Here is a 21,857-nt window from a genome sequence, read left to right as displayed (position 1 = left end):
TTAATGTGATAAGAACACAGACCATTTCTTAATGAATTTTCATTACATTTGCTAAAAGTGACTGTATTGTTTTGCTTATGATAGGCACTGGTAGACATCGAAAAACAGCAGATAAACCCTCTGTAGTGCTGATCATATCTGTTGTAGAAGTCACACGACGTTGTTTCAACCTCTTAGTCATTTGAAAACCCATTCTTCAGGAGCTGCATGGCTCAACTTGTATTATAATGGTTTTTTGTTTGTCTTTTTTTTTTTTTTTTTTTTTTTTTTTATAAAAAAAGAAAACACACAACTATGCATTTAAGAATCATTTGGACTGTTTTATTGCTCTCATTCAAGACACTACTCCAGAAAAAAAAAGATCCCACTGACATCTGCTTCCTTCTGAGTCACCTATGATTATTGAGCACATAAGATTTGTGTATAAAACTTGGTTTCAGAGTTAGAACATCAAAAATAAAATATTACATTAATTGTGGAATCAAAGTCCAAAAGTCAAGATATACAGATCACAGAACAAAGTGGAAGACAATGTAGTTTCTGATTTTTGGTTCAATGCAACTTTAACAGTCTTGTATGTCACATTGACACCTCTTGATGTGATTTTTAAAGCATATATTAAAGCCCTTATTTGCACCTAAAATCAAAAGACAGCGCTGATTGTGTGCGTCCTTCTCCTCATAAAAGGAATATGTACATTTCAAAGGATTGAGATGCATTAAATTCAAATATGCAATAATGTCTTAAATTTACTGAATTACTTACAGTGTTTACTTCGATCAGCAAGAAAAACACGATAAAAACATTTAAACAATATTACAAAATTAAAGACAGGTGCATTTCACTGCTCATCAAACTGTCACTACATGGAATTTAGATGATGATGATGCCCGTTTTTAAATGAAGCACTTGTTTCTCTGTACACTATAAAGCAGTAGTTCTTCCAGGAGTTGAAGTCACAACATCGCATTGCCTCACAGTGATTGTTGATTTTCATAAAAAAACAAACAAACAAAAAAAAACAAAAAAAAACACATACATCATTTAAAAATAAAAAATATACTCAAAGACTGAAAATTTATCACATTATCGGCTTTTAAATATGATCACATTTTAAAGGAAAATTCAACTCAAATAGACTTTTAGGGGTTAGGTTAATGGTCAAGTGTGTGAGAACATTAAACTGCATTCATTCAAATGGGTTAAATGAGGGACAGGCCATCACTTCCCTAACGTTTGTACATGAAACAAAAAAGAAAAAACAAAAGTTTTATTACCAGATAATTCTATTTTATGTCTTATTTATCCTGTATGTGTCACGATAGTTAAAACAATTATGAATCGTTTTGCTTTTTGATTGAAAAACCTAAAATGTAATTTTGGTGGAATTACCCTTTAAAACACTGTAAAATCATACATAATTATTTAACATACACAAACAAAAAAACAAAAATACAATATCTTAAGTGTCAGAGAACAAAAAGGAACTGAACATGAAGATTCAAAGATGCTATGCACTGCCAGATGATTAAAAAAAAAAAAAAAAAAAAAAAAAAAAATCAGTGTTTGATCACAAATAATTGCACAACAGATGTTTTTAATATATAATGCCTGGCAGCTAGAAAAGAAGAGGTAGAGCTACATACTGGTACAATATGTCTATAACTCCCTAAAACAGGGAAATGACAGCTGAGTGGATTCAGACCACAAAGAATTTGCACAAATGGGGAAGATTAATGGTAAAGCCATACTTTAGATTCGAACAGCAAATTATTTTGCTGAGAGTTTAAATATAATAAATATATTAAAAAAAGGAAAAAAAAAGGAGTTCCAGTCTGTATGGTGTTGAACCATTTACTTCTTTACATGCAACAAACTTAGTATTCTTGCATTATCTTCTGGATGTGTTTTATGAATATGCAGCTTTAGATGGATGCTTGATAAATAATATATCTATATAATATGCCCATAAATACAAAATTACAGATGCACAGATGACCTTTCATAGCCCTTTTGTTCACTACAAGTAAAGGAGGATTTCTCGTGTGTATCCCCAGTGCTCGCCTCCGAATGCAGTACCTCCGCTATGTTTTACTCTTAAAAAGAGTTATGACTTAAAACCTACAAGGAACATTAAGAAATAACTTCTATAAAAACAGTACTATCAGAAAAGAGGCTGTTTGTTTGGTAAAACTGGTGTGTATGATGTGAAGCCATCTGTATTCTACAAACCTACTGTATCGTGGACCTCTGACTTTAGCTGGAAGCTTAATAAATTATTAGTGTACACATTAATAAAATATTAATGTCCCATACAAACTGCATACAGATGACCTCAAGTAGCCCTTTTGTTTTCTGCAGGAAATCACGCAGATGACAAACAGTCAAACGGATCTTGTGTCAGCCTTCATTAAAATTCAGTACCACCAAAGTGTCTCAGTTTTAAGACAAATACTTCCAGCCGTTCTGATTCAAATCCTCACATGAGGAATAATATTTAAAAAATACCGTTATGAAGCGGTAAAAAAGTACAAAAGAGGATGGTTGTGTTGGTTCTGCTCTACGTTTGGACGATTCATTCACAGATCAGTTTCAGAGCCCTTCTTCCAGAAGAAACCGTTATCCTCGGAGTCCCGGCCTATTCGAATTTGAGGCAAACCTTTTATGTATGATCCTCTGTCAAGACTGAAAGAGGAGGAGATGGTGCAACATAAAGGTGATGTCTGGATGAACTCGGAATCATGAAGCAGGCCTATGAATTACTTTTGCATTTACTTTCAGAGAAAATATGAAGAGAATGCCAGTTTGTACTCACTTACTCAGCCACTGTGGAAGACTCAAAGTAATGCTCAGCACGACGAATGCGGGTTAAGGAAAGTCTGGGATTGATCTCCTGGAGGGGAAAAGAACAGAAAGAAAACATTTTAAAAACATACTTCAGAAACATCTTTCAAATGCACCAGCAGGAAAGAAGAGAATAAGAAACGGCGGCAAGCACCAACAAAGCTGCTTTTAGGGCGGAGTATTGCAGACTGGTAAACTTCAATAGTTCAAACTGGGTGGTTAGAGCATCATTAAGTCAGAAAAGCGTATTGATCTTTTAAGATGTTAAATTGATGTTGAAGTGCATGCAAGGAAGACTAGTACGACAGGAGAAAATGAGAGCATGAAGCTGTTAGAAGTAAAGTAGTTCAAGCGGTCCTTGGTGCGATAGCAAAGCGAACGCTGGCTAGTACTCACTATCCAAAGATTTATCCCCCAACATGGGTTCCTTTTCCATCATATCCATAGAGATTTTTATACTGGGGATATTTTGATGGTAGGGGTAGTCAGACTGTGGGAGGAGGGAAGGATGAATGTTAACACATGGATTTCTTTAAAAAGGTGAGGATCTACATGAGGCTGTAGACAATCACATGACAGCACCGGACACATAAGGAAACATATGGACATTTAAATATTTAGGTTGAAAATGTGGTTGACTTACAAATTCAATTTCACTGTCGATGCTTCCCTTTTTCTTGTTTTTCTTTTTCTTCTCATCCTCTTTCTTCTTCTTGTCCTTCTCTGGAATGACGTCGTCCAGGTAGCTGAGGTCGTGCTGGGAGAACACGTAGTCCATGGCCTTGCGCACTGCGACCAAAGCCAAGATCTATAAACAGAGAAATAGTTTGATTAGCTTTCAGGCTCCAGTATCGACTTCTGCGCGCTTGTGTTCGAGCTGCATCAGTGACCGCAGCAATTTCTCACCATGACGGGGAAGACGATGGCAGCCACGGTAGACTTGAGGATCCAGAGCAGGGCCAAACACAAGCCCTGGATGAAGGTGAAGAGGTGGATGCGCCTCTGGGGGACGTGTCGCAGGTAGATCAGGTCCGGCTGGTGCTTGGCTGGCATCAGGAGCAGCTGCAGACGGTCCATGAACTGATACAGACAAACAGGTCAAGGGAGGGGACAAGGGTCAGCCAGAAGTTGAGCAATAATTGTGTCATTTATATTAGACGCTGCAGACATCTTCAATTTCATATAAACTCATTATCTTTTTAGTTTGTGGCTTGTTCAGAGTTTGGAGGGGGTGTGAACGGGAGTGGGCTCAGCTTACATTACCTGTACATACTAACCAAACATAGTCTGACTGCTTTTTATTTCTACATGTTAAATACAACAGATGTGAGGCGCTGCTGTGGAGGAATTAAAGTTGTTTTAAAAAGGCACCTTTGACGGAGCCGGGCTGAATGATGTAATGAAACAAAAGTAAAGAAACGAGTAATGTAACTAATTACTTTTGCTGTTGAGTAACTAGTTCTGTAATTACTGTAATTAGTAAAAATGTAATGAGCCCAGCAGGTACTGTAAAGGTCAGACTTACTCACCTGGACACCATTGAGTGACGCCACACCCATATAGAGGAACACACCATAGAGCACAGGCATGGGAATGAACTGAAGGACACAGAGCACAATATAAAAAACGGTATTAATGCCATGGTGTGACTGATTGGCTGTGCTAATGTAAGTGCAGGTTTACATAAACTCTAAAAACACGAAAATTCAAGACATGCAATGAGAATGTTTATTTTTAGCATCAGTGCTCAGTTAAAAATAGTCCGCAAGCAGCTTTTCTGAGAACAGTCTTTTAGCGGACACATCAGTGTGAGCAGTCACTTGGCTGCTGCTGCTGCAGGTTTAGTAACTATTTGCCCAGTATTAGCCAGAGTCTAACTTTAGAGCAGAGGGAAAAATAAATCCACTACAATCTGGCAAGCTAGTGTAGAAATTTGCCACCTGATGAAAAGTCATCAATGATCATTTTGCATCTTTTCAAATGTCACTACAGTTTAACAGATGACAAGACAATGTGGTAAGTGACACAGTGTGGGACCACAGTATAGAAAATGTCCACAAGGGGGAGCAGCAGCTCCACCAACCTGCACTCAGTGACTTCACTCTTTTTTTTTTTCTAATTTGGCAGCTTAATGAGGGAATGGAAACTCAAGAAGGCACTCAGCTGCAATCGGAGCTTAAGCCCTGATGAACATGCTTATTTCACATCGCATTACTTCAACTATGGGAGTTCCTAATCGGATGAATCAAAGATTTGAAGTTATTTTACAATTTTCTGAGGGGTGACAGGAGTTTGTCCTAAAAGAGGAAGACAGTAATCCATGTTTCCATGGAAGAATTAAGAAGCTGGAGCACTACACCTTGAGGATAGGGGCCATGAAGACAGAGAGTCCCGTGAGGAGGAACACAAAGATACCGGTGACTCTTTGCTCCCTGGGTTGGGGGGGAAAGAGGAAAAACACAAGATTAATCGATCAATCAATGACACATTTTTGTCAGAGAAGCTGTTATCTCTGAAATAAATGAATGAAAAGGGATCTGCATAAATTTTTCCCCCCATTTCTGCTTTTCAGATAGTTTTTTCTCTTTTTGTGTCCTTCTGTTTCTCTCCTTTCTGATTGCCTAATTCCTGATTGATCAAGTGAGATTGCTTATTTTTGGCTTTCCCTTTTTTTTTTTCTTATTGGAAAACAATTTAACTGCTTTTCTTTGTGCACAACAAACGATAAAAGGGCTCTGGATCGACAATTTATGGGAGTGTGGCAGGAAGGAATGAGGCTTGTGGATCAGTGTGCAGGTGCAGTTCTATAAATCTCATCATTTCTGTGTGGATGTCAACTTCTGATTCTTTCTGTGGCCCATGGTCCTAAACACTAGTCTGCCTTCTGTCCACTTGCTAAGAGATTTATTCACACCTGGGATCCAAAATGAATGCAATTAACTACCTGGCACAGTTAAAAGCTAACAGAACTCTGGGAAAATAGAGAAAGGAGAAGAAACCTCTGCTCTGGTCCATCATGTAAACTATTTAATTCTTCAATGACGTAGATACTCCGTCTATGAGCCGTTAACTCACCTGACACCCAGGAATTTAGGCTGCTCCCCGGGGGCTGACGTCTGGGTCTCCATTTTCAGAGAGTCAATGTGGGCGATGGAGATGACAGTGGCGGCCACGTACCACGGCAGGCCCATGAAAGAGCAGATGATCATCAGGATGGCCACCCAGAAAAGGTCCAAGTGATACCCTGCCCCTTTCTGAGAGGATACGTGAGGAAAGACAGCAGAGAAGAAGAATACGTTGATCAGAATAAAAACCACAAGAGGAGAGATTCCCGCAAGGCCATAGATACCATGGTCACCGAGGTCATTTCCTGCACTCTTTATTTTTAGTTTTCTGTTGTTTTGTATAAAATAAATGGAAAAAAAAAATCTTAATTAATTAAACTCTTAGGAAGTGCACCAACCTTGAGTTTATGCTCTTTCCTGTTGACGATCACAGCGGTGATCTGCTGATCCATAAATATCAGAATGGTGACGAGCAGAGCGGGGAGTGCGGCTGCCAGGTACACCCACCAGGGGTTCCCTCCAAAAGGAGGAATAAACCAGCTCCTCAGTGGACTCGTGGGCTAGACAAAAATAACAGGAACAAGACTGTTAAAGAAAGCCAGACCCCTCGACATGGAGACACTTCACTGCACATTTTATTCCTGCATTAACACAGTCCAGATCTCTGAGACGTGGATAACATATCAAATAGAACAGAAAAGAGCCCCAATTTGAAGCAGTTACTCCATTACACTCAGTAAGTCTTAACACTGAACGGTCTGAAATTACTGGAGCATCATCACATGACAGAAATCTGTGAATTAAGGCTCTGTGGTCAAACAAAGCTGGCTCTGTACTTGCAATTATAAGACCATCTGTGTTTTCACATCACCTATAATCAAGTTGTTATTCGATGCAGGTGCCCGCTCCTCTACCCCATCACTCCCTTTCTCTGTGTCAAAGGCAGAGGGGGGGGGTCTTAACACCAGCTGAGGAACATTTGAGCTTAGCAATCTCAGTTTCAGGTAATATGTATCGCTTACTGGGGTAACCACAAAGAAAGCATTATGCTGGGATTTCAAAGAATTACAGAGGCTTTCTAGCAGAAACATGCATCATTATCTGTGTAATTAGAGGAAACCGCACCTGGGTGACCACCGTCATTCAACTAAAAACAATTCAATGCAATGGTTTCAAGCACATGGAGGAATAATGACTTTCCTTTTTGTAGATGTTCATATTTCTATTTTCTATTAGAAGTTCTGCAATCTGTGGTATTTACCTTGAATTCACTTGGCACTATGAGCTTTGGAGTGTCCACACCGACCAAGGCGTCCACGCCGCAGAAGAGGAGAATGGTCAAGATGATCGCAAAGTCGCTGATGAGCTTCCTCACCTAGAGGGAGGAAACATTTACATCAGAAGGAACTACAGGTTGTAGAGAAAATTTTTTTCCATGTGCTTGACAATGACAATGACCTCCACCCTGTTAAATCACCTGTTTGTTTTGACAAACAGTGTCAGATATCACCTTGCTGACTGTGTGCATCTATAACCGAAAGTGCAGTTAGTGCAATTTCTGGTAAGTAAAGAGAGTTGTTCAGCAGGTAGTGACTAACAACGGCAAACAGGTTTTAAACTAAACCAGAGGCCGAATTATTTGAAACAAAACAAACATTGTAATAACCCTTAACTTGACTTTCATCATCGGCTCAAAGTTTTTAAATTTGTCCAGTACCAGGGTTCATGACCAAATGTCTGTAAAAGTAACATTCCCATCATCCTCAGCTATACACCAGCACTGCCTAGTGCTAATTAGCTAATGTTAGCCATGCTAACAAGCTAAACTAAGATGGGGAAAATTGTAAACTAAACATTATACCTACTTAGCGTTAGCATTTTTTGCATTGACATTGTGATTGTGTTAGGATGTTGCTGTTAGCATTTGCATTGCTGTAGGCTACAGTGCAGCGTCCTGTTCACTGTGAATGTGAATGAACTAGCTGTAATTTATGAATCTCAGGCCGTCTTTGCCTCAAACTTGAAACGGTGTGACTTCTGACCCCACGTTGAATCTCACTGACACCTGAGCATGTATTTGGTGAACACCACAAAAAAATCTGTAACGGTCACTCAGGCCAACTGTGTCACTGGCTGTTTGAGTTAGAAGAAAACTGCCCGTCTGTGCTGCACATGCGTCGATAAGCGGCGTCACTCACTGTGGTGGGGAAGAAGCGGCTCGTCTTGAACTTCTTCAGACACATGGAGCAGGTGTAGGTCCCAAAGAACAAGATGAAGGACATCAGGGTGATGTCAGGCACGTAGCCACAGGCTTCTCCGACCAGCTGGCCTCCATACTTCAGACACTGCGCCTTGTCCAGGGACGCCCAGGTGGCATTCGCTGGCTGGAGAGACAAGGGCAAAGAGTTTCCTTTAACCAACAAGTTAACGATATTTGGAGAAAAAAAATAGCGACAGTGAATTAAGCAACAGTTTTTAAACTCTGGACTCATGCTATTGGATGTCACAAAAAACAAGGACACTCCATACCAGATCAGTACTGTTTGTCGAGGCGGAGAGATCAAGGAGTTCTGATGAGTTGCCTGAGGAAGAGAAACAAAAATATCTTATCACCAAGCTGCCGTTATTTGCTGTATCACATTTGCCATTTTCAAAATCTGTGTCAACATCTCCCTCCCAAACAATCCTGCCAAGTAATTTGCGACACAGAAACCGATAGGGCTGTTGAGAAAGTCAACAGTGGTATCAACGGGGTTGACACATTCTAGTATCATTCGTTATCTCCAATGTAAACATGGGAAAAATAAGTCAAAGGCTTTGTTTGGCATTCAATAACAACATCTCTGCCAAATGGGACAAAACCAAATATGAGTGTTCCACTTTCTCTTGTCTGATATCACTGGTAATACTGAGATTCTGCTGGCGCCCCGATACAATCAACAATGAGGAGATGACCGAGCGCTGGTACCAGACACTGTCCCTGTTACTTGATATAGTGACAGTCCTACTGTAATCCATCTTATTTCACCATTCCAGCAATTCATCGTAACCTGCTGCAGGAAAAGAAGCGAAGGCAACATACCAGGCATGCACCGGCAGTCGTACTGAGTGACAAGGTTGGAGTTGTATTCGGCGTTGATTGGGTTGTGGTGGGCCAGCTTTATCATCTTTTTAAAAGCGTCGTAGATGAAGATGAAGCTGATCAGGGCGGAGAAGCCTTCCTCGGTGAAACGTGTGAAGTACTGCACCAGGAAACTGGCGTCTGTGGCGACCAGCACCAGACAGAATAAAGCCGACCACAGGCCGATCCACAGCCGGAACTCAAGGTAGTCGAAGTTGTGGTCTCTGAGGAGAAGATTCACATAGGGTTTTTTTAAATTGTGAATAAATGTATTCCTCCATAATTTATTTCAAAGCAGAAATTAAAAAGAAAAAATTCACTGTACGTTCAGTCACTTCTGTCTAACCTGAATTATGTGAAGTTCAGGTGTAAAAAAAAGAAAAAGGTTTATAAATCTTAGTTTTGCTCTCAAGCCCTTCAAAACAAAAATAATATTGATTTTGAAGCCGAGCTGTGAGCAGACTTTACACCATATAGAAAATCAATATAGAACAACCAACCAATATAGAACCAATCAATATAGAAAATTCGTACGTATTCAGCAGCTGTAGACGCACAAACAGCTGCCACTGACTCAGCAGCCGCCAACTTGAGGCATGGAAACATTTGGAGGACACACAGAGGCTCCACAACATTCTTCACTCAGTGTAAAATTAAATGAGAGTGAATAATTAATAATGGAACATAATCAGCATGGTGTTTGGTAATGCTAGAAGACACTCTGGGAGAGGAAGGGCGTACAGTGGAAGGAGGAGGGACGAGTCAGCATCTAATCTTTAATATCCATCACGTATTGTTAAATTATATGTTTAATCTGCACAAACAAGGGCACAATTAGTGGTATTATATGCAGTGATGCATTTAAAAAGTAAACTTAAAGTTTTCAAAAATATTACTGAATTAATTTTCCCCATAGATGGTACTATTAGAGGAGGTAGTGCTTTCTGTTTAATGAACTTTATTATACATTCCCCTTCATTTAAGTTCTGCAGAGGGTCGGTGCGCTGCAGGTGTTGACCCCGAGTCAATCGGGACAGGAAGCTGACAGCAAAAACAAATGGGAAAACAATCGGCTGGCAGCTGTAGCCTGGACAATCTGTTACTGCTACCAGATTTACAGTAAGCACAAAAAGTTATAGTGAGAGATTGTTCAAATAAACAAATCTCATAGCACCGCTGTAAATGTGAATTATCTATTGGTATTCATTATGTTTTAATAGGGGGGGATCGAATTGCTGTAAACACACAAACTGCATCTGTCCTCTGGGGAAAAACTCAGCTCTATAAATATCTCCCGGGACACTCAGGCTGTTTTTGAACTTTGCTTCACCATCTCTAATAATCGCTGATTTTGTGACTGATTTGAGTTTGTTCAGCAACTACTCACTTGCTGAAGTGGAAGAGGAGTCTTTCGAAGACGAGCACCGGGCCTGTGCTGCTGAGAATAGTGAGGGGCTGACCGGCCAGCAGACAGAACACTGCTCCTGTCAGTGCTGTACCCAGGAAACTTTCCAACACTCCCTGCAACACACAGAAAAACATGGAGCCTTCACAAGCAGCTCACAGAGCACGCTAAGCTTAAAGAAATATATACAGAAGAGATGAGAGAGCATGACTCCATTCATCAGTATTAGACATATCTTTTACATATTTATTTCCACAACTGTTCTTGAGCCTTTTAACACCAATGAGATAGCTATGCTAACTCTTTGAAACTATGTTTTGTCTATACACGTCACACACACATAGTTCTGATTCATCTGGGAGGGCCTGTGTAAATTCCAGTGATATCAGCTGTGAATTTTACTAGCGTAATGCTAAATAGATGCAGTGGATAGATGAGTAATTAACAACTACACTGTTAATCTCCTGTTGAGAAAGGTTCGGTTAAGGGCAGGGATTCCCTCTGTCATTCCCAGAGTGGAAAAGTGATGCAGGATTGAGGCGTTGCACTCATTGTGAGGGGTAGGTGGGGGTGGGGGTGGGGAGGAGTGGTCATTGGAAACGCAGCCATGACGGAGCTACAGTGGCTGAGTAATCTGGATCTGTGGTTATTTACAGCCCGGGCAAATCCCCGAGGCCGGTGCTCTGCAGGTCTGCAGCTCTTTGCCAGCGGAGAGGCTAAAGCAAGTAGCAAAGACACTGGAGAGCTATATACACTCAGCTATCAGGGATACAAGGGTGGATGGAGCTAGCAGTGTATGCTATCATAGCACAATTGTACAACTCTTCCATATGCAGTCCTATCAACAGCAGGTACAACAGATGGATGCAGTATGAGCCTTTGAGCTCCAAATTAGCATGGCTTATCAGCTGAAGTGAACTCCTTTTGTTGTGCATTAGTTTGTTACTTAAAATGGGGAGCTTTGATGGCGGGGGAAAAAAAAAAAAAAAAAGTTTACAGGATATTATGGCAAAAATGTGCCGCATGGACATAAAGAAGAGGAAAGGAAGAGACCAATGTTACACTTCTGTTTAGTACCGAGTCACAGCTATGCAAAGATATTTGCATTAGAGGCCAATTCACCAGTATTTATCAGCTTGTCAATCTTGTTTCTTTCACACAGTGTGTGACCAAAATAAAGGTTCAGAGTCAAATGTCTGCAAAACACAGCCGACTTCAGCATTAGAGTCTATGTGGAAATGATGAAACATCAAGCTCCAGGTGGCTTAATTTAACTTCTTTGTTTTCAAAGGGAACGGCTGTGTTAACTGTTTGTTTATGTTGTTTAATTACTGTGTTTTAAGTCATGTTTGACATTTACAGATATTTAAAATTAGAATCAAATTGCCTTATTTTAGCTAAGTAAAAAAAAAAAAAGGTGTCATGTAAAGGCAGATATTCACATGCACTCTGTGGAGACTGGCTTTGAGCTTCCAGTCACAACTACCGTGTAAGAGTAAGTGCATGAACCCAAACTGGATCAATGTGGTTTCAGGTCTAATTTCTCTGAGTTGTTAAATTTAGGTCAGAGTTCAACTTTTAGGGACCAGGTTTAACTGTGTCAGCAGTCAAATCACAACACGCAAGACAAAGCTGGTGCATGTTGAACAGGAAACTCAGCTGTATAACGACAGCGCTGTAGAGCTTTCCCGTTTGAATGTGCACCACAATATCTCTGCAGAAAGAAACCTCCGTCCCGGTGAATACAGTAAAATAAAATACCACAATATGGCGAGGGGTTACCTGCATGTTGTCCGTAGCATCTCCGAGCAAGCCCCCGAATGTGATCGCATTGGTGACTGTGCCCAGGTAGATGAACAAGATGGCAGACAGAGACTGGATATGTAGCGCGTCATAGAAGTCACTGGCAAAAAACGGCAGCTTCCGCTTGATGTCCAGGACAAGACCTCCACAGAACCTTAAAGACAGAACCTCTCTAATCAGTGGGTGCAGCAAGTTTCATATTCTTCTTATCTTTCATTCAGCTGCATAAATGACACATGGTGTACAGCAGGTGGGAAGAAAAGATTTTTGGCAAAGATAACCGAGAAAGAAAAACTTGTTCTGAATAAAGGAAAACAAAAAGAGACTTTGCTTTCATTGTTCTTTATGTGTGGAACATTTCCTCATCGGATACTTACTGGAAGACTGGAGGTGATTATTTTGACTCAATGGTGCATATTGCCAACAATCACATGCCATCAGGATTATAATCAGGATTCAAAAACAGACTCATTTACAAGGTTCATGCAATAGTATGAGGATCATGGCTTTGTATAGCTTTTTTTTTTTTTTTTTTTTTAAACATACAGTATATATAAATATGTTAATTGAGAATCCGCAATCTCTGAGGATATGATTCAGATTTCTTTAGCTACAATATATTCAATCATGAAAGTGATTAATTACTTTCTCGTGCGCTGAAGCTCCTCTCCAACCTGGTGACCTCCTCCCCCACCGTGCCCTGCATCGTGAGGAGTATCGCCGTTCATCTGAGGCGTCTCTAATCCGGCGTACATGTTCTTCCTTTAAAAAAAAAAAAAAATATATATTTTATAGAAACATGTCACATACATACATACGAATATAGAGAATACGTAGAGAACAAACAATACTCAGAACTTTCAAACATGCTATACCGGCATAATGGATCAATTTCAGGTTAATATGGTGAGTGTTGTGCTGTGCTTGGTGTCACATGTGCAGTAACTATGCTTAGTCCACATTTTTAAATCTGGATAGATATTTTGTGTGTGTACACTTGAGACATAACAATCATCTTATGAACAATCAACTCATAAGCAATTTAATTCACTCACTGACTTTGCTACAGCCTCACTTGGTCTGGTATGAGCTCTGTCTTACGGCACCTAACGTTTGCTTATGTCGATAAACGTTAGGTAAATACTTGCTACAATAATGGAAGTTTTATTGACTGTATGACGCTGCACCACTTGTGCAACAAAGGTTTGGCATTTGCTTAGCTAAAACCAAAACAGTAGTTTTGGTTTTACATCATCCGATAACTCATTTGTAGCTGAAGTAGAAAAAATAGAAAATAGGGAGAATTTCCATTAATTCTGTGAAATATACTGAAATATACTGTGTGTTCATGTGACACACTGGATGGATTTGTAATAGATTCATGTGCAGTGACTTCATTAATTTGGATTAGGGTGCACGGATTAGAGCGGACCTCTTGTCCGAGGAGGGCAGAGACTTGGGTGGCTCTATCCTGATGTCAGGGTCCCACTCGCCGGGAGGCAGGACGATGACCTCATCCAGGAACTCCTCGATACCAGCCAGCAGGTCCTGCCTGTCCTTCGCTTTGTAGGCGATATCATGGAATACCTGCCGACGAACAAACAAACAAAACCGACTTATTGTTAAATCAGCCAATTTGGCTTTGGAGGGAAAAAAAAAAAAAAAAAAAAAAAAAAAACCCACAAAACTGCCCTCTCGCCCTCTGACTGCCGGGACACAGAGTGCAGCATATCACTGAAAAACCTCAATACCACATTACTGACAACAGCCAAGAATTCTCTCTCTTTCACAATGTAAATAAATAATTTGTCATCATCTGTACGTGTCCTCGGAGCACGGGAACAGGCAGGTAGAGTCCTACGGGACGGCTTGGGCACTCAAACATCTGACAAACATGCGGCACAACTGTCACGGGACAGGAGAGGGGGTAAAGTTTAACTTGAGGAAATCCTGGAAAAACACTTCCTATCCTGCTTTGTTGACATATGAGATATACCGAGGCCTGTGGGAATTTGCGGGCCAGGTGCTCTCAGGGTTAAGAACATTATGAACTGCTTGTTAACATTCCTGACGACACGGAGGTTTAGTCGGGAGAAGTGAAGACACACAACAGAGACACAAAGCAGATGGAGCTGAAAATAACAGAGGATGTAACAGACATAAAAACGCAGAGTTTAAATAAAGACATTGTTTTGCTTATTGTATGGGATTTACTCTGTTGACACCAAAGCAAAATGTGTCAATCACAACTTCAACACACAGCTTAACAGTTAAGCTATGAGCTGGTCACTACCAACAGCCCGGCTAGAACGACTGCTGTGATGATTAATACAGCAATATCCACAGAGCTGAGATTTGGCAAGAGGACAAACACTGAAGGAGGCGTAGGTGTGAACAGCATTCTCACACTAGTTAATCACTGCGGTTTGACCTTATAAATAATGAATATTGTTTTATTGTCTCACACTTAAATATTTCAACAACTATTTAATGGATTCCTGTGAAATTTTGTTCGGACGTTTGCGGCCCTCAGAGGATGAATCTTTGGTGATCCCATGACTTTCCACCTTGAGGTTACCGTTTGTGGTTTTGACAAAAACAGCAGCAAACTACTAAAAAAGGACTTTCATGAAATACGGCAAAGACACGTCCATGCTACTGACGTTTCCATCAGCCTCAGCTGTGCCTTGTGTTTGGTGCCAATTAGCAAATGTTAGTATGCTAACACGCTAAACTAAGATGGCTAACATGGTAAACATTTTTACACCTGTACCTGCTCTGCTAAATATCAGCATGTTAGCATTTAGCTCAAGAGGACCACAGCTGCGCCTCAGTAAGTATTTATTTATTTCAACTGAATTTATAGGTCAACACTGTTTATTGGTCATTATTTACTGCCTGTAGACGGAGCAGAAAGGTATCAGTACCCTTCATTTCTAGACTTGCAACTTCCAAAATTATTATCCCAGGATCACAACCAGCCTGGGCTGAAAGATGATGTCATCTGTGCCGTGATAACAGTGAGAATCATTAAGTGTTATGGCGGTCCTATTCAAAACAAAACCCATTAAATAAAACAACTCATTAATCATTGTTAATGAATTTCACGCTCATGCAGAAGCTGTTATTTGAGGTTAACATTAACATAATCCCTTAATGCAACTATATCTACCATGAAAACCAGGCCGATCTCTCTGCTCAGACTCAACAGTGGAAAAGAGTAAAGAAACAAAATAAGAAATTAGCATAGTAATAACTCGCCTCATCTGACATCAGGGTGGCGATGGCTCTTCCAATCTCATGATAGGACTTTGCTTTGCCTTTGGGGCCCAGCAGCACAAAGAGAAATCTGAAAAACAAAAACGAGAAAACAAGACATCAGGGTACATTTGCAAATCTGAGAAACTTGTTTCAGTGTAGCTGCTCATGATATCACCCGAGCGGCGGTTGTACTTTTACAGTTAATGCTGTGTGCTCTTACCTCGTGGGCACAGGGACCTCAGTTAGAGCCCCCAGCATGACGGCCTGCTGCAGACGAACAAACGCCACGAAGGGAGTTTCCAGGAAATCTACCTCTCCGACCAGCACGTTTGATGCCTCCGCGTCACGGGGCAGTTTTTTCATGAACTTATTCTTCAGCTGTTGAGACAAAGAGGTGAGGAAACGGAGTCAGTGAATGAAAATGTCAGGCAGAATTAGTAACAATGGATGCCAATTATTTGATGCAAGATACAGATTTAAGAAGCAGGACATGCGCACACAGTGTGACAGTATATACAGTATGACATGATAGATGACATCTCAAATAAATGTTTGGTTTTTTTAAATGTGGCCGCACCCTGGTGAAAACTGACGGGGTGTTTGTACTCTATAAGCACGTAAGAACAGGTAGTTCCCGCCCTTTCCTAGAATTATTTGCTGAACAGCAGCTTGACTTTATGCCACGTAATAAACTTTACAACAGTGTATGAAACTGCATGTACAGTCTTACACTCAAGTGACATGCAAAGTCTACACTGTTCTGATTTTGGAAGAGAAAAAAAAAATTAAACTTGCAAAAACTCACTTGCAAGGTGATGATTAACTGAGGCCTTGGTGTAATGTCAAAGGCCAGACCATTCTGACAAATCTACAGTTTCATTAACTGTTGCTGGAGCGTAAATCCAGTGGTTACACTTTAACTGCTTGTGATCTTTCATCTGTGTGCGGTGCATTCGTAGAGCACACAGCCAATTTCTTCATCCATGACTCATGACAGACAGAGAGAGAGAGCGAGAGGGAGAGAGAGGGAGAGAGAGAGAGAAACTGCATGTGCCGATGATAGAAACTCGCACGACAAAGACAGGAGACAGTGAGCTTTTGTTTCACAGAGCAGGGAGAGAGTCAGGGGTCTTATCTATCAGTATGTGACGCTCACAAGCTCATGCACACACACAGCCCAACACATGACCCTGCATAGTGCTGCTTTGTGAATGGAAGGCCTGGATTCTCATCTACCGGCCTGCACGGTAGCTTGCGCATCGTCTCTACGCAAACATATTACCTGATCCTTCTCTGGCTTGTCAGAGAAGTCGCTCAGGCTGTTGGAGGTGAGGTTTCGATGGGCAGTGGTTGGGCTACCTGCAGAGAGGTAAGACGCTGTTGTTAGAGGCCTGGGAAACACTGCAGACATTAAAATGAGACATTGGTGGCCAAGGAAGAAGAAGACAAGTCCAAGAGAAGAAAAAGGCATCAGGAAAAGTACAAGCGGACAGAAACATCAGAATCTGGGCTAAATGTGGCGAGGCTTAAGCTTTAGGACTAATGCCAGATGGTCATTCATTCAGGCGCTCCAGAGAGAGAGAGAGAGAGAGAGAGAGAGAGAGAGAGAGAGAGAGAGAGAGAGAGAGAGAGAGAGAGAGAGAGAGAGGAGAGCTGGGAAACATGGCGGTCTGAGGCAACTACTGAGAATGTAAACTTTGGAAATCCATTCGATCCACTTACTCATCCACAGTGTTAGAGAACAGAGTGTTCAGCATTTTAGCTTTCTCTTGCCAAATAAATATGCAGTCAGATACATCGGGAGTTATTCAGTGAGGCTATTGTATCTTTGTGTGTTTCTACACTGAGCGCTGAATAAACGCACATCCAGCTCTTTAACACAATGGACTTTTTTTAATTTTTTTTTAATTTGGCTGCGCTCAAGTGTGTTAATTACCATGAGTGCAAATTTTACAGTGAATGGGGAGCATGTTTCAAATGCGCTGCTGTGACCTCACTTACAGAGGTATCCCATGCTGGAGCTCCTCATGACCTCGCATGGTTCCTCTGGGTCTTGTGGGGTTAAACAAGGCACAGGGTGCTCTTGGGGGTTACGTGCTATAAATCCCCAGATGCGGGAAGTCAGAGGCAGCATAGACCAAAAAGAGAAAAGAAAAACAGAAAAAGGAAAAAAAGGGAGGAGGAAAACAAGGTGGAGAAAAAGACAAGGAGGAAAAGAAGTGAGAGGTTGTATTAGGACAGAAAATTTACAACAGCAGTTAGTGTTAGGGTTTGACATCAGAAATTAAATATGAGGAGACAAAGAGTAAAAGTGAAAAGGTTTGAGTTAAGAGGGATTAAAAAATATATATAAATAAATGAAAAAGGTTTTTCATTACCGTTCTCCTGGTTGGAAAACAGCCTACTAGCACTGGAAACACTCTTGCCGATGTCTGCAAGAGAGCGCAAGTTGGACTTCTTGGTCTGGTGGCGATGCTTCCGTAGCAGCGTGTACACGACCTTCTCCTTCAGGTCCGCCTTCAACTGACCGGTCTCGATCTGGCTGTCGGTGATCATCTCTGTTAGAAGGACGGACAGATTGAAGATAAAGACCAAGCGATGTCCCTCAGGTTCTTCCTGGGTGCAGTCGACGCTTACTTACCGACAACCTGCGGCAGCGTGCAGGCCTCCAGGTCCAGCATGATCGTGCCCTTCTCGATGCACGTTTTGAGTTCCATCAAGCTGTGTAAGGACAGCGTGGCCACATGAGGCTTACTCCAGCGCTCGCCACCCTTCTCCACCTTCTCCTCAAACTTGATCCATCTGGACAAGAGGAGGAGGACGACAAAAGACAGAGGGAGAACCGTTGAGATGTATTTACAGTACTGGACTTTGCACAAGTGTGCTGGACCTTGCCAACAAATGTGGCGCTGCAGAAAAAGTGTGTATATAATCTTTTTTTTTTTTTTCCCCTCCCCTCCTCCGTCACACAGGCTCCTGAAAGGTCACTGCAGAATATATAAATAAATAAGCGTACATGACAATGGCTTCATAAAAGTTTACGAACAAATATGGGCTACAAACAAAAAGGAGACAAGATGGGTTTTTCCTTTCTTTACTAAAACAACCCTGTTGTGTTTTGACTTGGTCACTTTTCACAAGGCAAGAATAGGGGATGCAGGAGAGTGTAGAAATAAAATATAAAAATCACTAAACATAAGAAAAGACATGGCGTACTGCAATGTCAACATTCCTACATAGCTCTCGGATCACACATGGCCCAATCAGAGAAAGAAGACTTTGTTGGTACCATGGATAGCTTTAGTCTTGAAGCTAAGACTCAGGACAAGGATTCTTTTTAATAATAATGCCTCACATGTCACGTCTACAAAGAGCCATTCTCCTGAGGCCTGAGGATGGGGTTTCCTTCGGGGATAGAGTATCCCCCTGGCGACAGTCCACACGCCTGTGACCAGACATCTTACTGGGAGAGGAGCCTGGCCATGTCGACCTCAAGGAGTTCACTTACCTTCCCTCTTTCCCTTTGTGTAACTCCCTCTTTAAAGTGAGTTTAAGCTATCTCAATTTTATTACAGTTTTTATCACAACGAAAATATAAAAAAAAGGAAAAGATAAACATGTTACATGTGGACATAAGGACCCAACAAAGAGTCTATGCCCAAATCGAATGTGCTCTAAAAGCCAGCTGTAACATTACGTCTTGTTCTGACCATGTGGGAGTTTCTGCCTTTTCCTGCTCTCACAGAGCAGGTACTACTGATCTCAATCAGATAAGAGTAGACTGGGAGTTCACTGGAGTACGGCCTATTTCCCTACACACACAAAACGTGATTATTCATAGGGGACTGTGTTCCGCTGACCGCACTGGGATTGTGAAGCAGGAAATTTTTGACTACACTGCCCATGGCTCTTAATGTAAAAAAAGAGTGGATTGCACTGCCTGGCTTTAAAGACACTGGACTCACCTGGCTGTCTCCTTCCACTCCATCTCCTGCCCGTCCACGGACAGGAGCTCGTCCAGCTCGGTGAAGAGCTGAGGCGGCGGTGGGCCATCGTCCTCCTCTCCCAGGATAAACCTGATCCTCTCAGCTGGAGAAACTGTGCGGAGCGAGAGGCGAGTTAGGGATGGACAAATCCTGCCTCACTTCAACACGCCATTTGAATCCCTCTGGATATTATCCTAGTTACTGCGGTGGAGCCGATCAAAAACTGTGGTGTTACCCGTGCTGTTACAGTTTATACTGTATGCAACTTCAAATTGTCTGCAGGAATTAACCTGAAGCAAGAAATAGGCCAGACAGTTGCAGATCTTATTATATCATGCAGTTTTCATGAAGTCAAGTCATCATGTACACATTGCCCGCTGTCACACATCTATCAGGATCAAGCAAACATAAAATAGGTGAACACAAGGCGTTTTCTCATGCTCTGCTGTCAAAGGATATTTTGTTTAATGAGTTTTTACGTACAACACTCATTTCCTCTGCGAAGAAATACCTGGAAGTCAGATACCTAGACTGAATATTTCATTGTCACAGCAGTGACAATAGGTTTTATTAGTCTCGAGGGAAAATAAAGTCAGCAGTAAAACTATTCAGGAAAACAGACACCAGAGTAATTAGTCTGCAAATGAAAAAGTGCATGTGTGTTTTGGACGAACAATGATGTAACTGTGTAAAAAAAAAAAAGCAGTGCATCTTCACACGTGTGTTTCGGACATATTGATCTGCAGAGAAGGTAAAAACAGCCTCAGTAAAAACACACATCAGTTGACCTGCTTGACCCCATGACAAGAGCGCTGGTATTTAAGGACTTTTTACGACTCGCATGCATGAGGAAGAACTTTTACTCAGCATACAACTTTTACTTCCTTCTAAGAAAGGTATGACAAGATCCATGTCAGCAAACTGACCTGTGAACACCGAGCGTGCAGCACTAAAATACCTCCCTCTTCCCGTTCAGAGATTATAGAGATAAATGAAGAGGAAGCTATAACTCCAGGATCCTGCCAAGAACCCAGATTAAACAACAATATAAAAGGAGAACCCCAGTGTTTTATAGTCAGTATACAATGGTTTACCTTTTGTGAGAAGAACTAATTATTCTTGTTAATTTGACGTTTTTTTGTGCAACCGTGAAGTGATGACAAAGCGGAGGTTAAGTGGTAAGACGCAGGAGGGCTATTTATGCAGCTTTCTCTTGATATACTGCACCAGTCGGGATTCCACAGGCCCAAACTTCCACAACGTAACAGTGTCTGTAACCTTTTAATCCTGAAACACCAACCGCCCAAGCTTTACTTAGGGTGGCTGTTTTTAAAATAGTACGGTCGGAGCTGTTCCACCGCGGTGAGAAAATCTAACAACTGTTAAGCTACACGAAGGTCAAGATCAGTGTCGTGCAAACACTGGAAACAGCTTTAGGATACGGAACACTTAGTGTCTCCACCATCGTGTGTATCAACATCCAGCGACGGCTATAAACAGAAACACAAGATCTTTTTCCTCATTCCCACAGGACCTTTGTTGCCTTGTCATTTGTCTGGCTGACTGACTCACTGACTCACTGACTCGCAGAGCCCCGACTTTTAATGCAACACTTATCGACGCCACACGGTGTACACAACACCGCTCACCTCTTAAGCCTCCCAACTGGTGTTATCAATGAAAACCAGGCCTCTGTTGTGGTTGCACACAACTTTTAAGTGGACAGCTCCGCAGCGTTTGCTAGAATCAACAGGATTATGGAGATTTAGATGGAGGGCAAAACAGCGGAAAATTCAACAAGTGGAGGGCTCTGTGTGCACTGTCTAGAGATGTGTATGTTTTGAGTTGGGGCTTTTGACGTCTGGTGCATGTCATCCTACCCACACATCACATCCTCTGACCATCACATACTGTATACATCTACTGCTATACCACAACCTTTTCACACGCTGCATTTAGGGAACTCAAACCTGCTGATTCAGATCCCCTCGATGCACTTCAATTATTCATAGAGAGCCAGTGTTGGAGGCAGCGGACAGTAAATGCAAGTTAGCAGGAGGCGCCGTGCCCTCTTATTAAATAAAAAGGTCAAAAAGGTTAATATGAAAATCTTTACTGCTCAACAGGAGAGACGTGTTTATCCCAACAGCAGCTCCAGCTCATCATACAGAAGGGTCTGCCCTCTCATTCAACCTCACAGGACTGTTTACAGCTCAGATCTTCTACAGAGATACAGCAGGATGAGAGAGAAGTAGGAGGCTCTGTCTGTTTGTGTTTGTGTGCGTGTGAAGGGAGTGAAACCAAAGTGAACCACAGTGCAGCTTAAAAACTGCTTCTGAATTTGGTTCAGTCCCATACGGATTCTATGGATG

The 21,857-nt window shown here is 41.5% G+C and overlaps 1 protein-coding gene across 3 annotated transcripts in view; it reads right to left on the bottom strand.

Annotated features, from left to right (window-relative positions):
- Nucleotides 1-299: 299 nt before the first annotated feature.
- The window catches only part of slc4a4b (solute carrier family 4 member 4b), a 29,968-nt gene continuing 8,410 nt past the window's right edge, over nt 300-21,857 (bottom strand). The window contains exons 4-26 of one of the 3 annotated variants that reach the window (XM_023422325.2): nt 19,465-19,597; nt 18,141-18,301; nt 17,878-18,057; nt 16,782-16,858; nt 15,720-15,877; nt 15,500-15,587; nt 13,671-13,825; nt 12,884-13,000; nt 12,218-12,392; nt 10,418-10,551; nt 8,992-9,254; nt 8,439-8,491; nt 8,108-8,293; nt 7,171-7,284; nt 6,308-6,469; nt 5,920-6,098; nt 5,204-5,276; nt 4,374-4,442; nt 3,751-3,924; nt 3,488-3,652; nt 3,241-3,334; nt 2,816-2,893; nt 300-2,685 (exon numbers count right to left, since the gene is read on the bottom strand). In XM_023422325.2, coding sequence (XP_023278093.1) covers nt 2,850-2,893; nt 3,241-3,334; nt 3,488-3,652; nt 3,751-3,924; nt 4,374-4,442; nt 5,204-5,276; nt 5,920-6,098; nt 6,308-6,469; nt 7,171-7,284; nt 8,108-8,293; nt 8,439-8,491; nt 8,992-9,254; nt 10,418-10,551; nt 12,218-12,392; nt 12,884-13,000; nt 13,671-13,825; nt 15,500-15,587; nt 15,720-15,877; nt 16,782-16,858; nt 17,878-18,057; nt 18,141-18,301; nt 19,465-19,597 — 2,954 coding nt within the window. In that variant the 3' untranslated portion in view covers nt 300-2,685; nt 2,816-2,849. The remainder of the gene's footprint in view (nt 2,686-2,815; nt 2,894-3,240; nt 3,335-3,487; nt 3,653-3,750; nt 3,925-4,373; nt 4,443-5,203; nt 5,277-5,919; nt 6,099-6,307; nt 6,470-7,170; nt 7,285-8,107; nt 8,294-8,438; nt 8,492-8,991; nt 9,255-10,417; nt 10,552-12,217; nt 12,393-12,883; nt 13,001-13,670; nt 13,826-15,499; nt 15,588-15,719; nt 15,878-16,781; nt 16,859-17,877; nt 18,058-18,140; nt 18,302-19,464; nt 19,598-21,857) is intronic. The other 2 variants (XM_087178221.1, XM_023422323.2) reach the window with 2 other exon arrangements.

Source organism: Seriola lalandi, unplaced genomic scaffold (genome assembly GCF_002814215.2).
Source record: "Seriola lalandi dorsalis isolate HSWRI2012SDOR001 ecotype SW California unplaced genomic scaffold, Sedor1 jcf7180002054680, whole genome shotgun sequence".
Lineage (NCBI taxonomy): Eukaryota > Metazoa > Chordata > Actinopteri > Carangiformes > Carangidae > Seriola > Seriola lalandi.
Note: the sequence above shows the minus strand (reverse complement) of the source record. Positions and strands in the feature narration are given on the sequence as shown.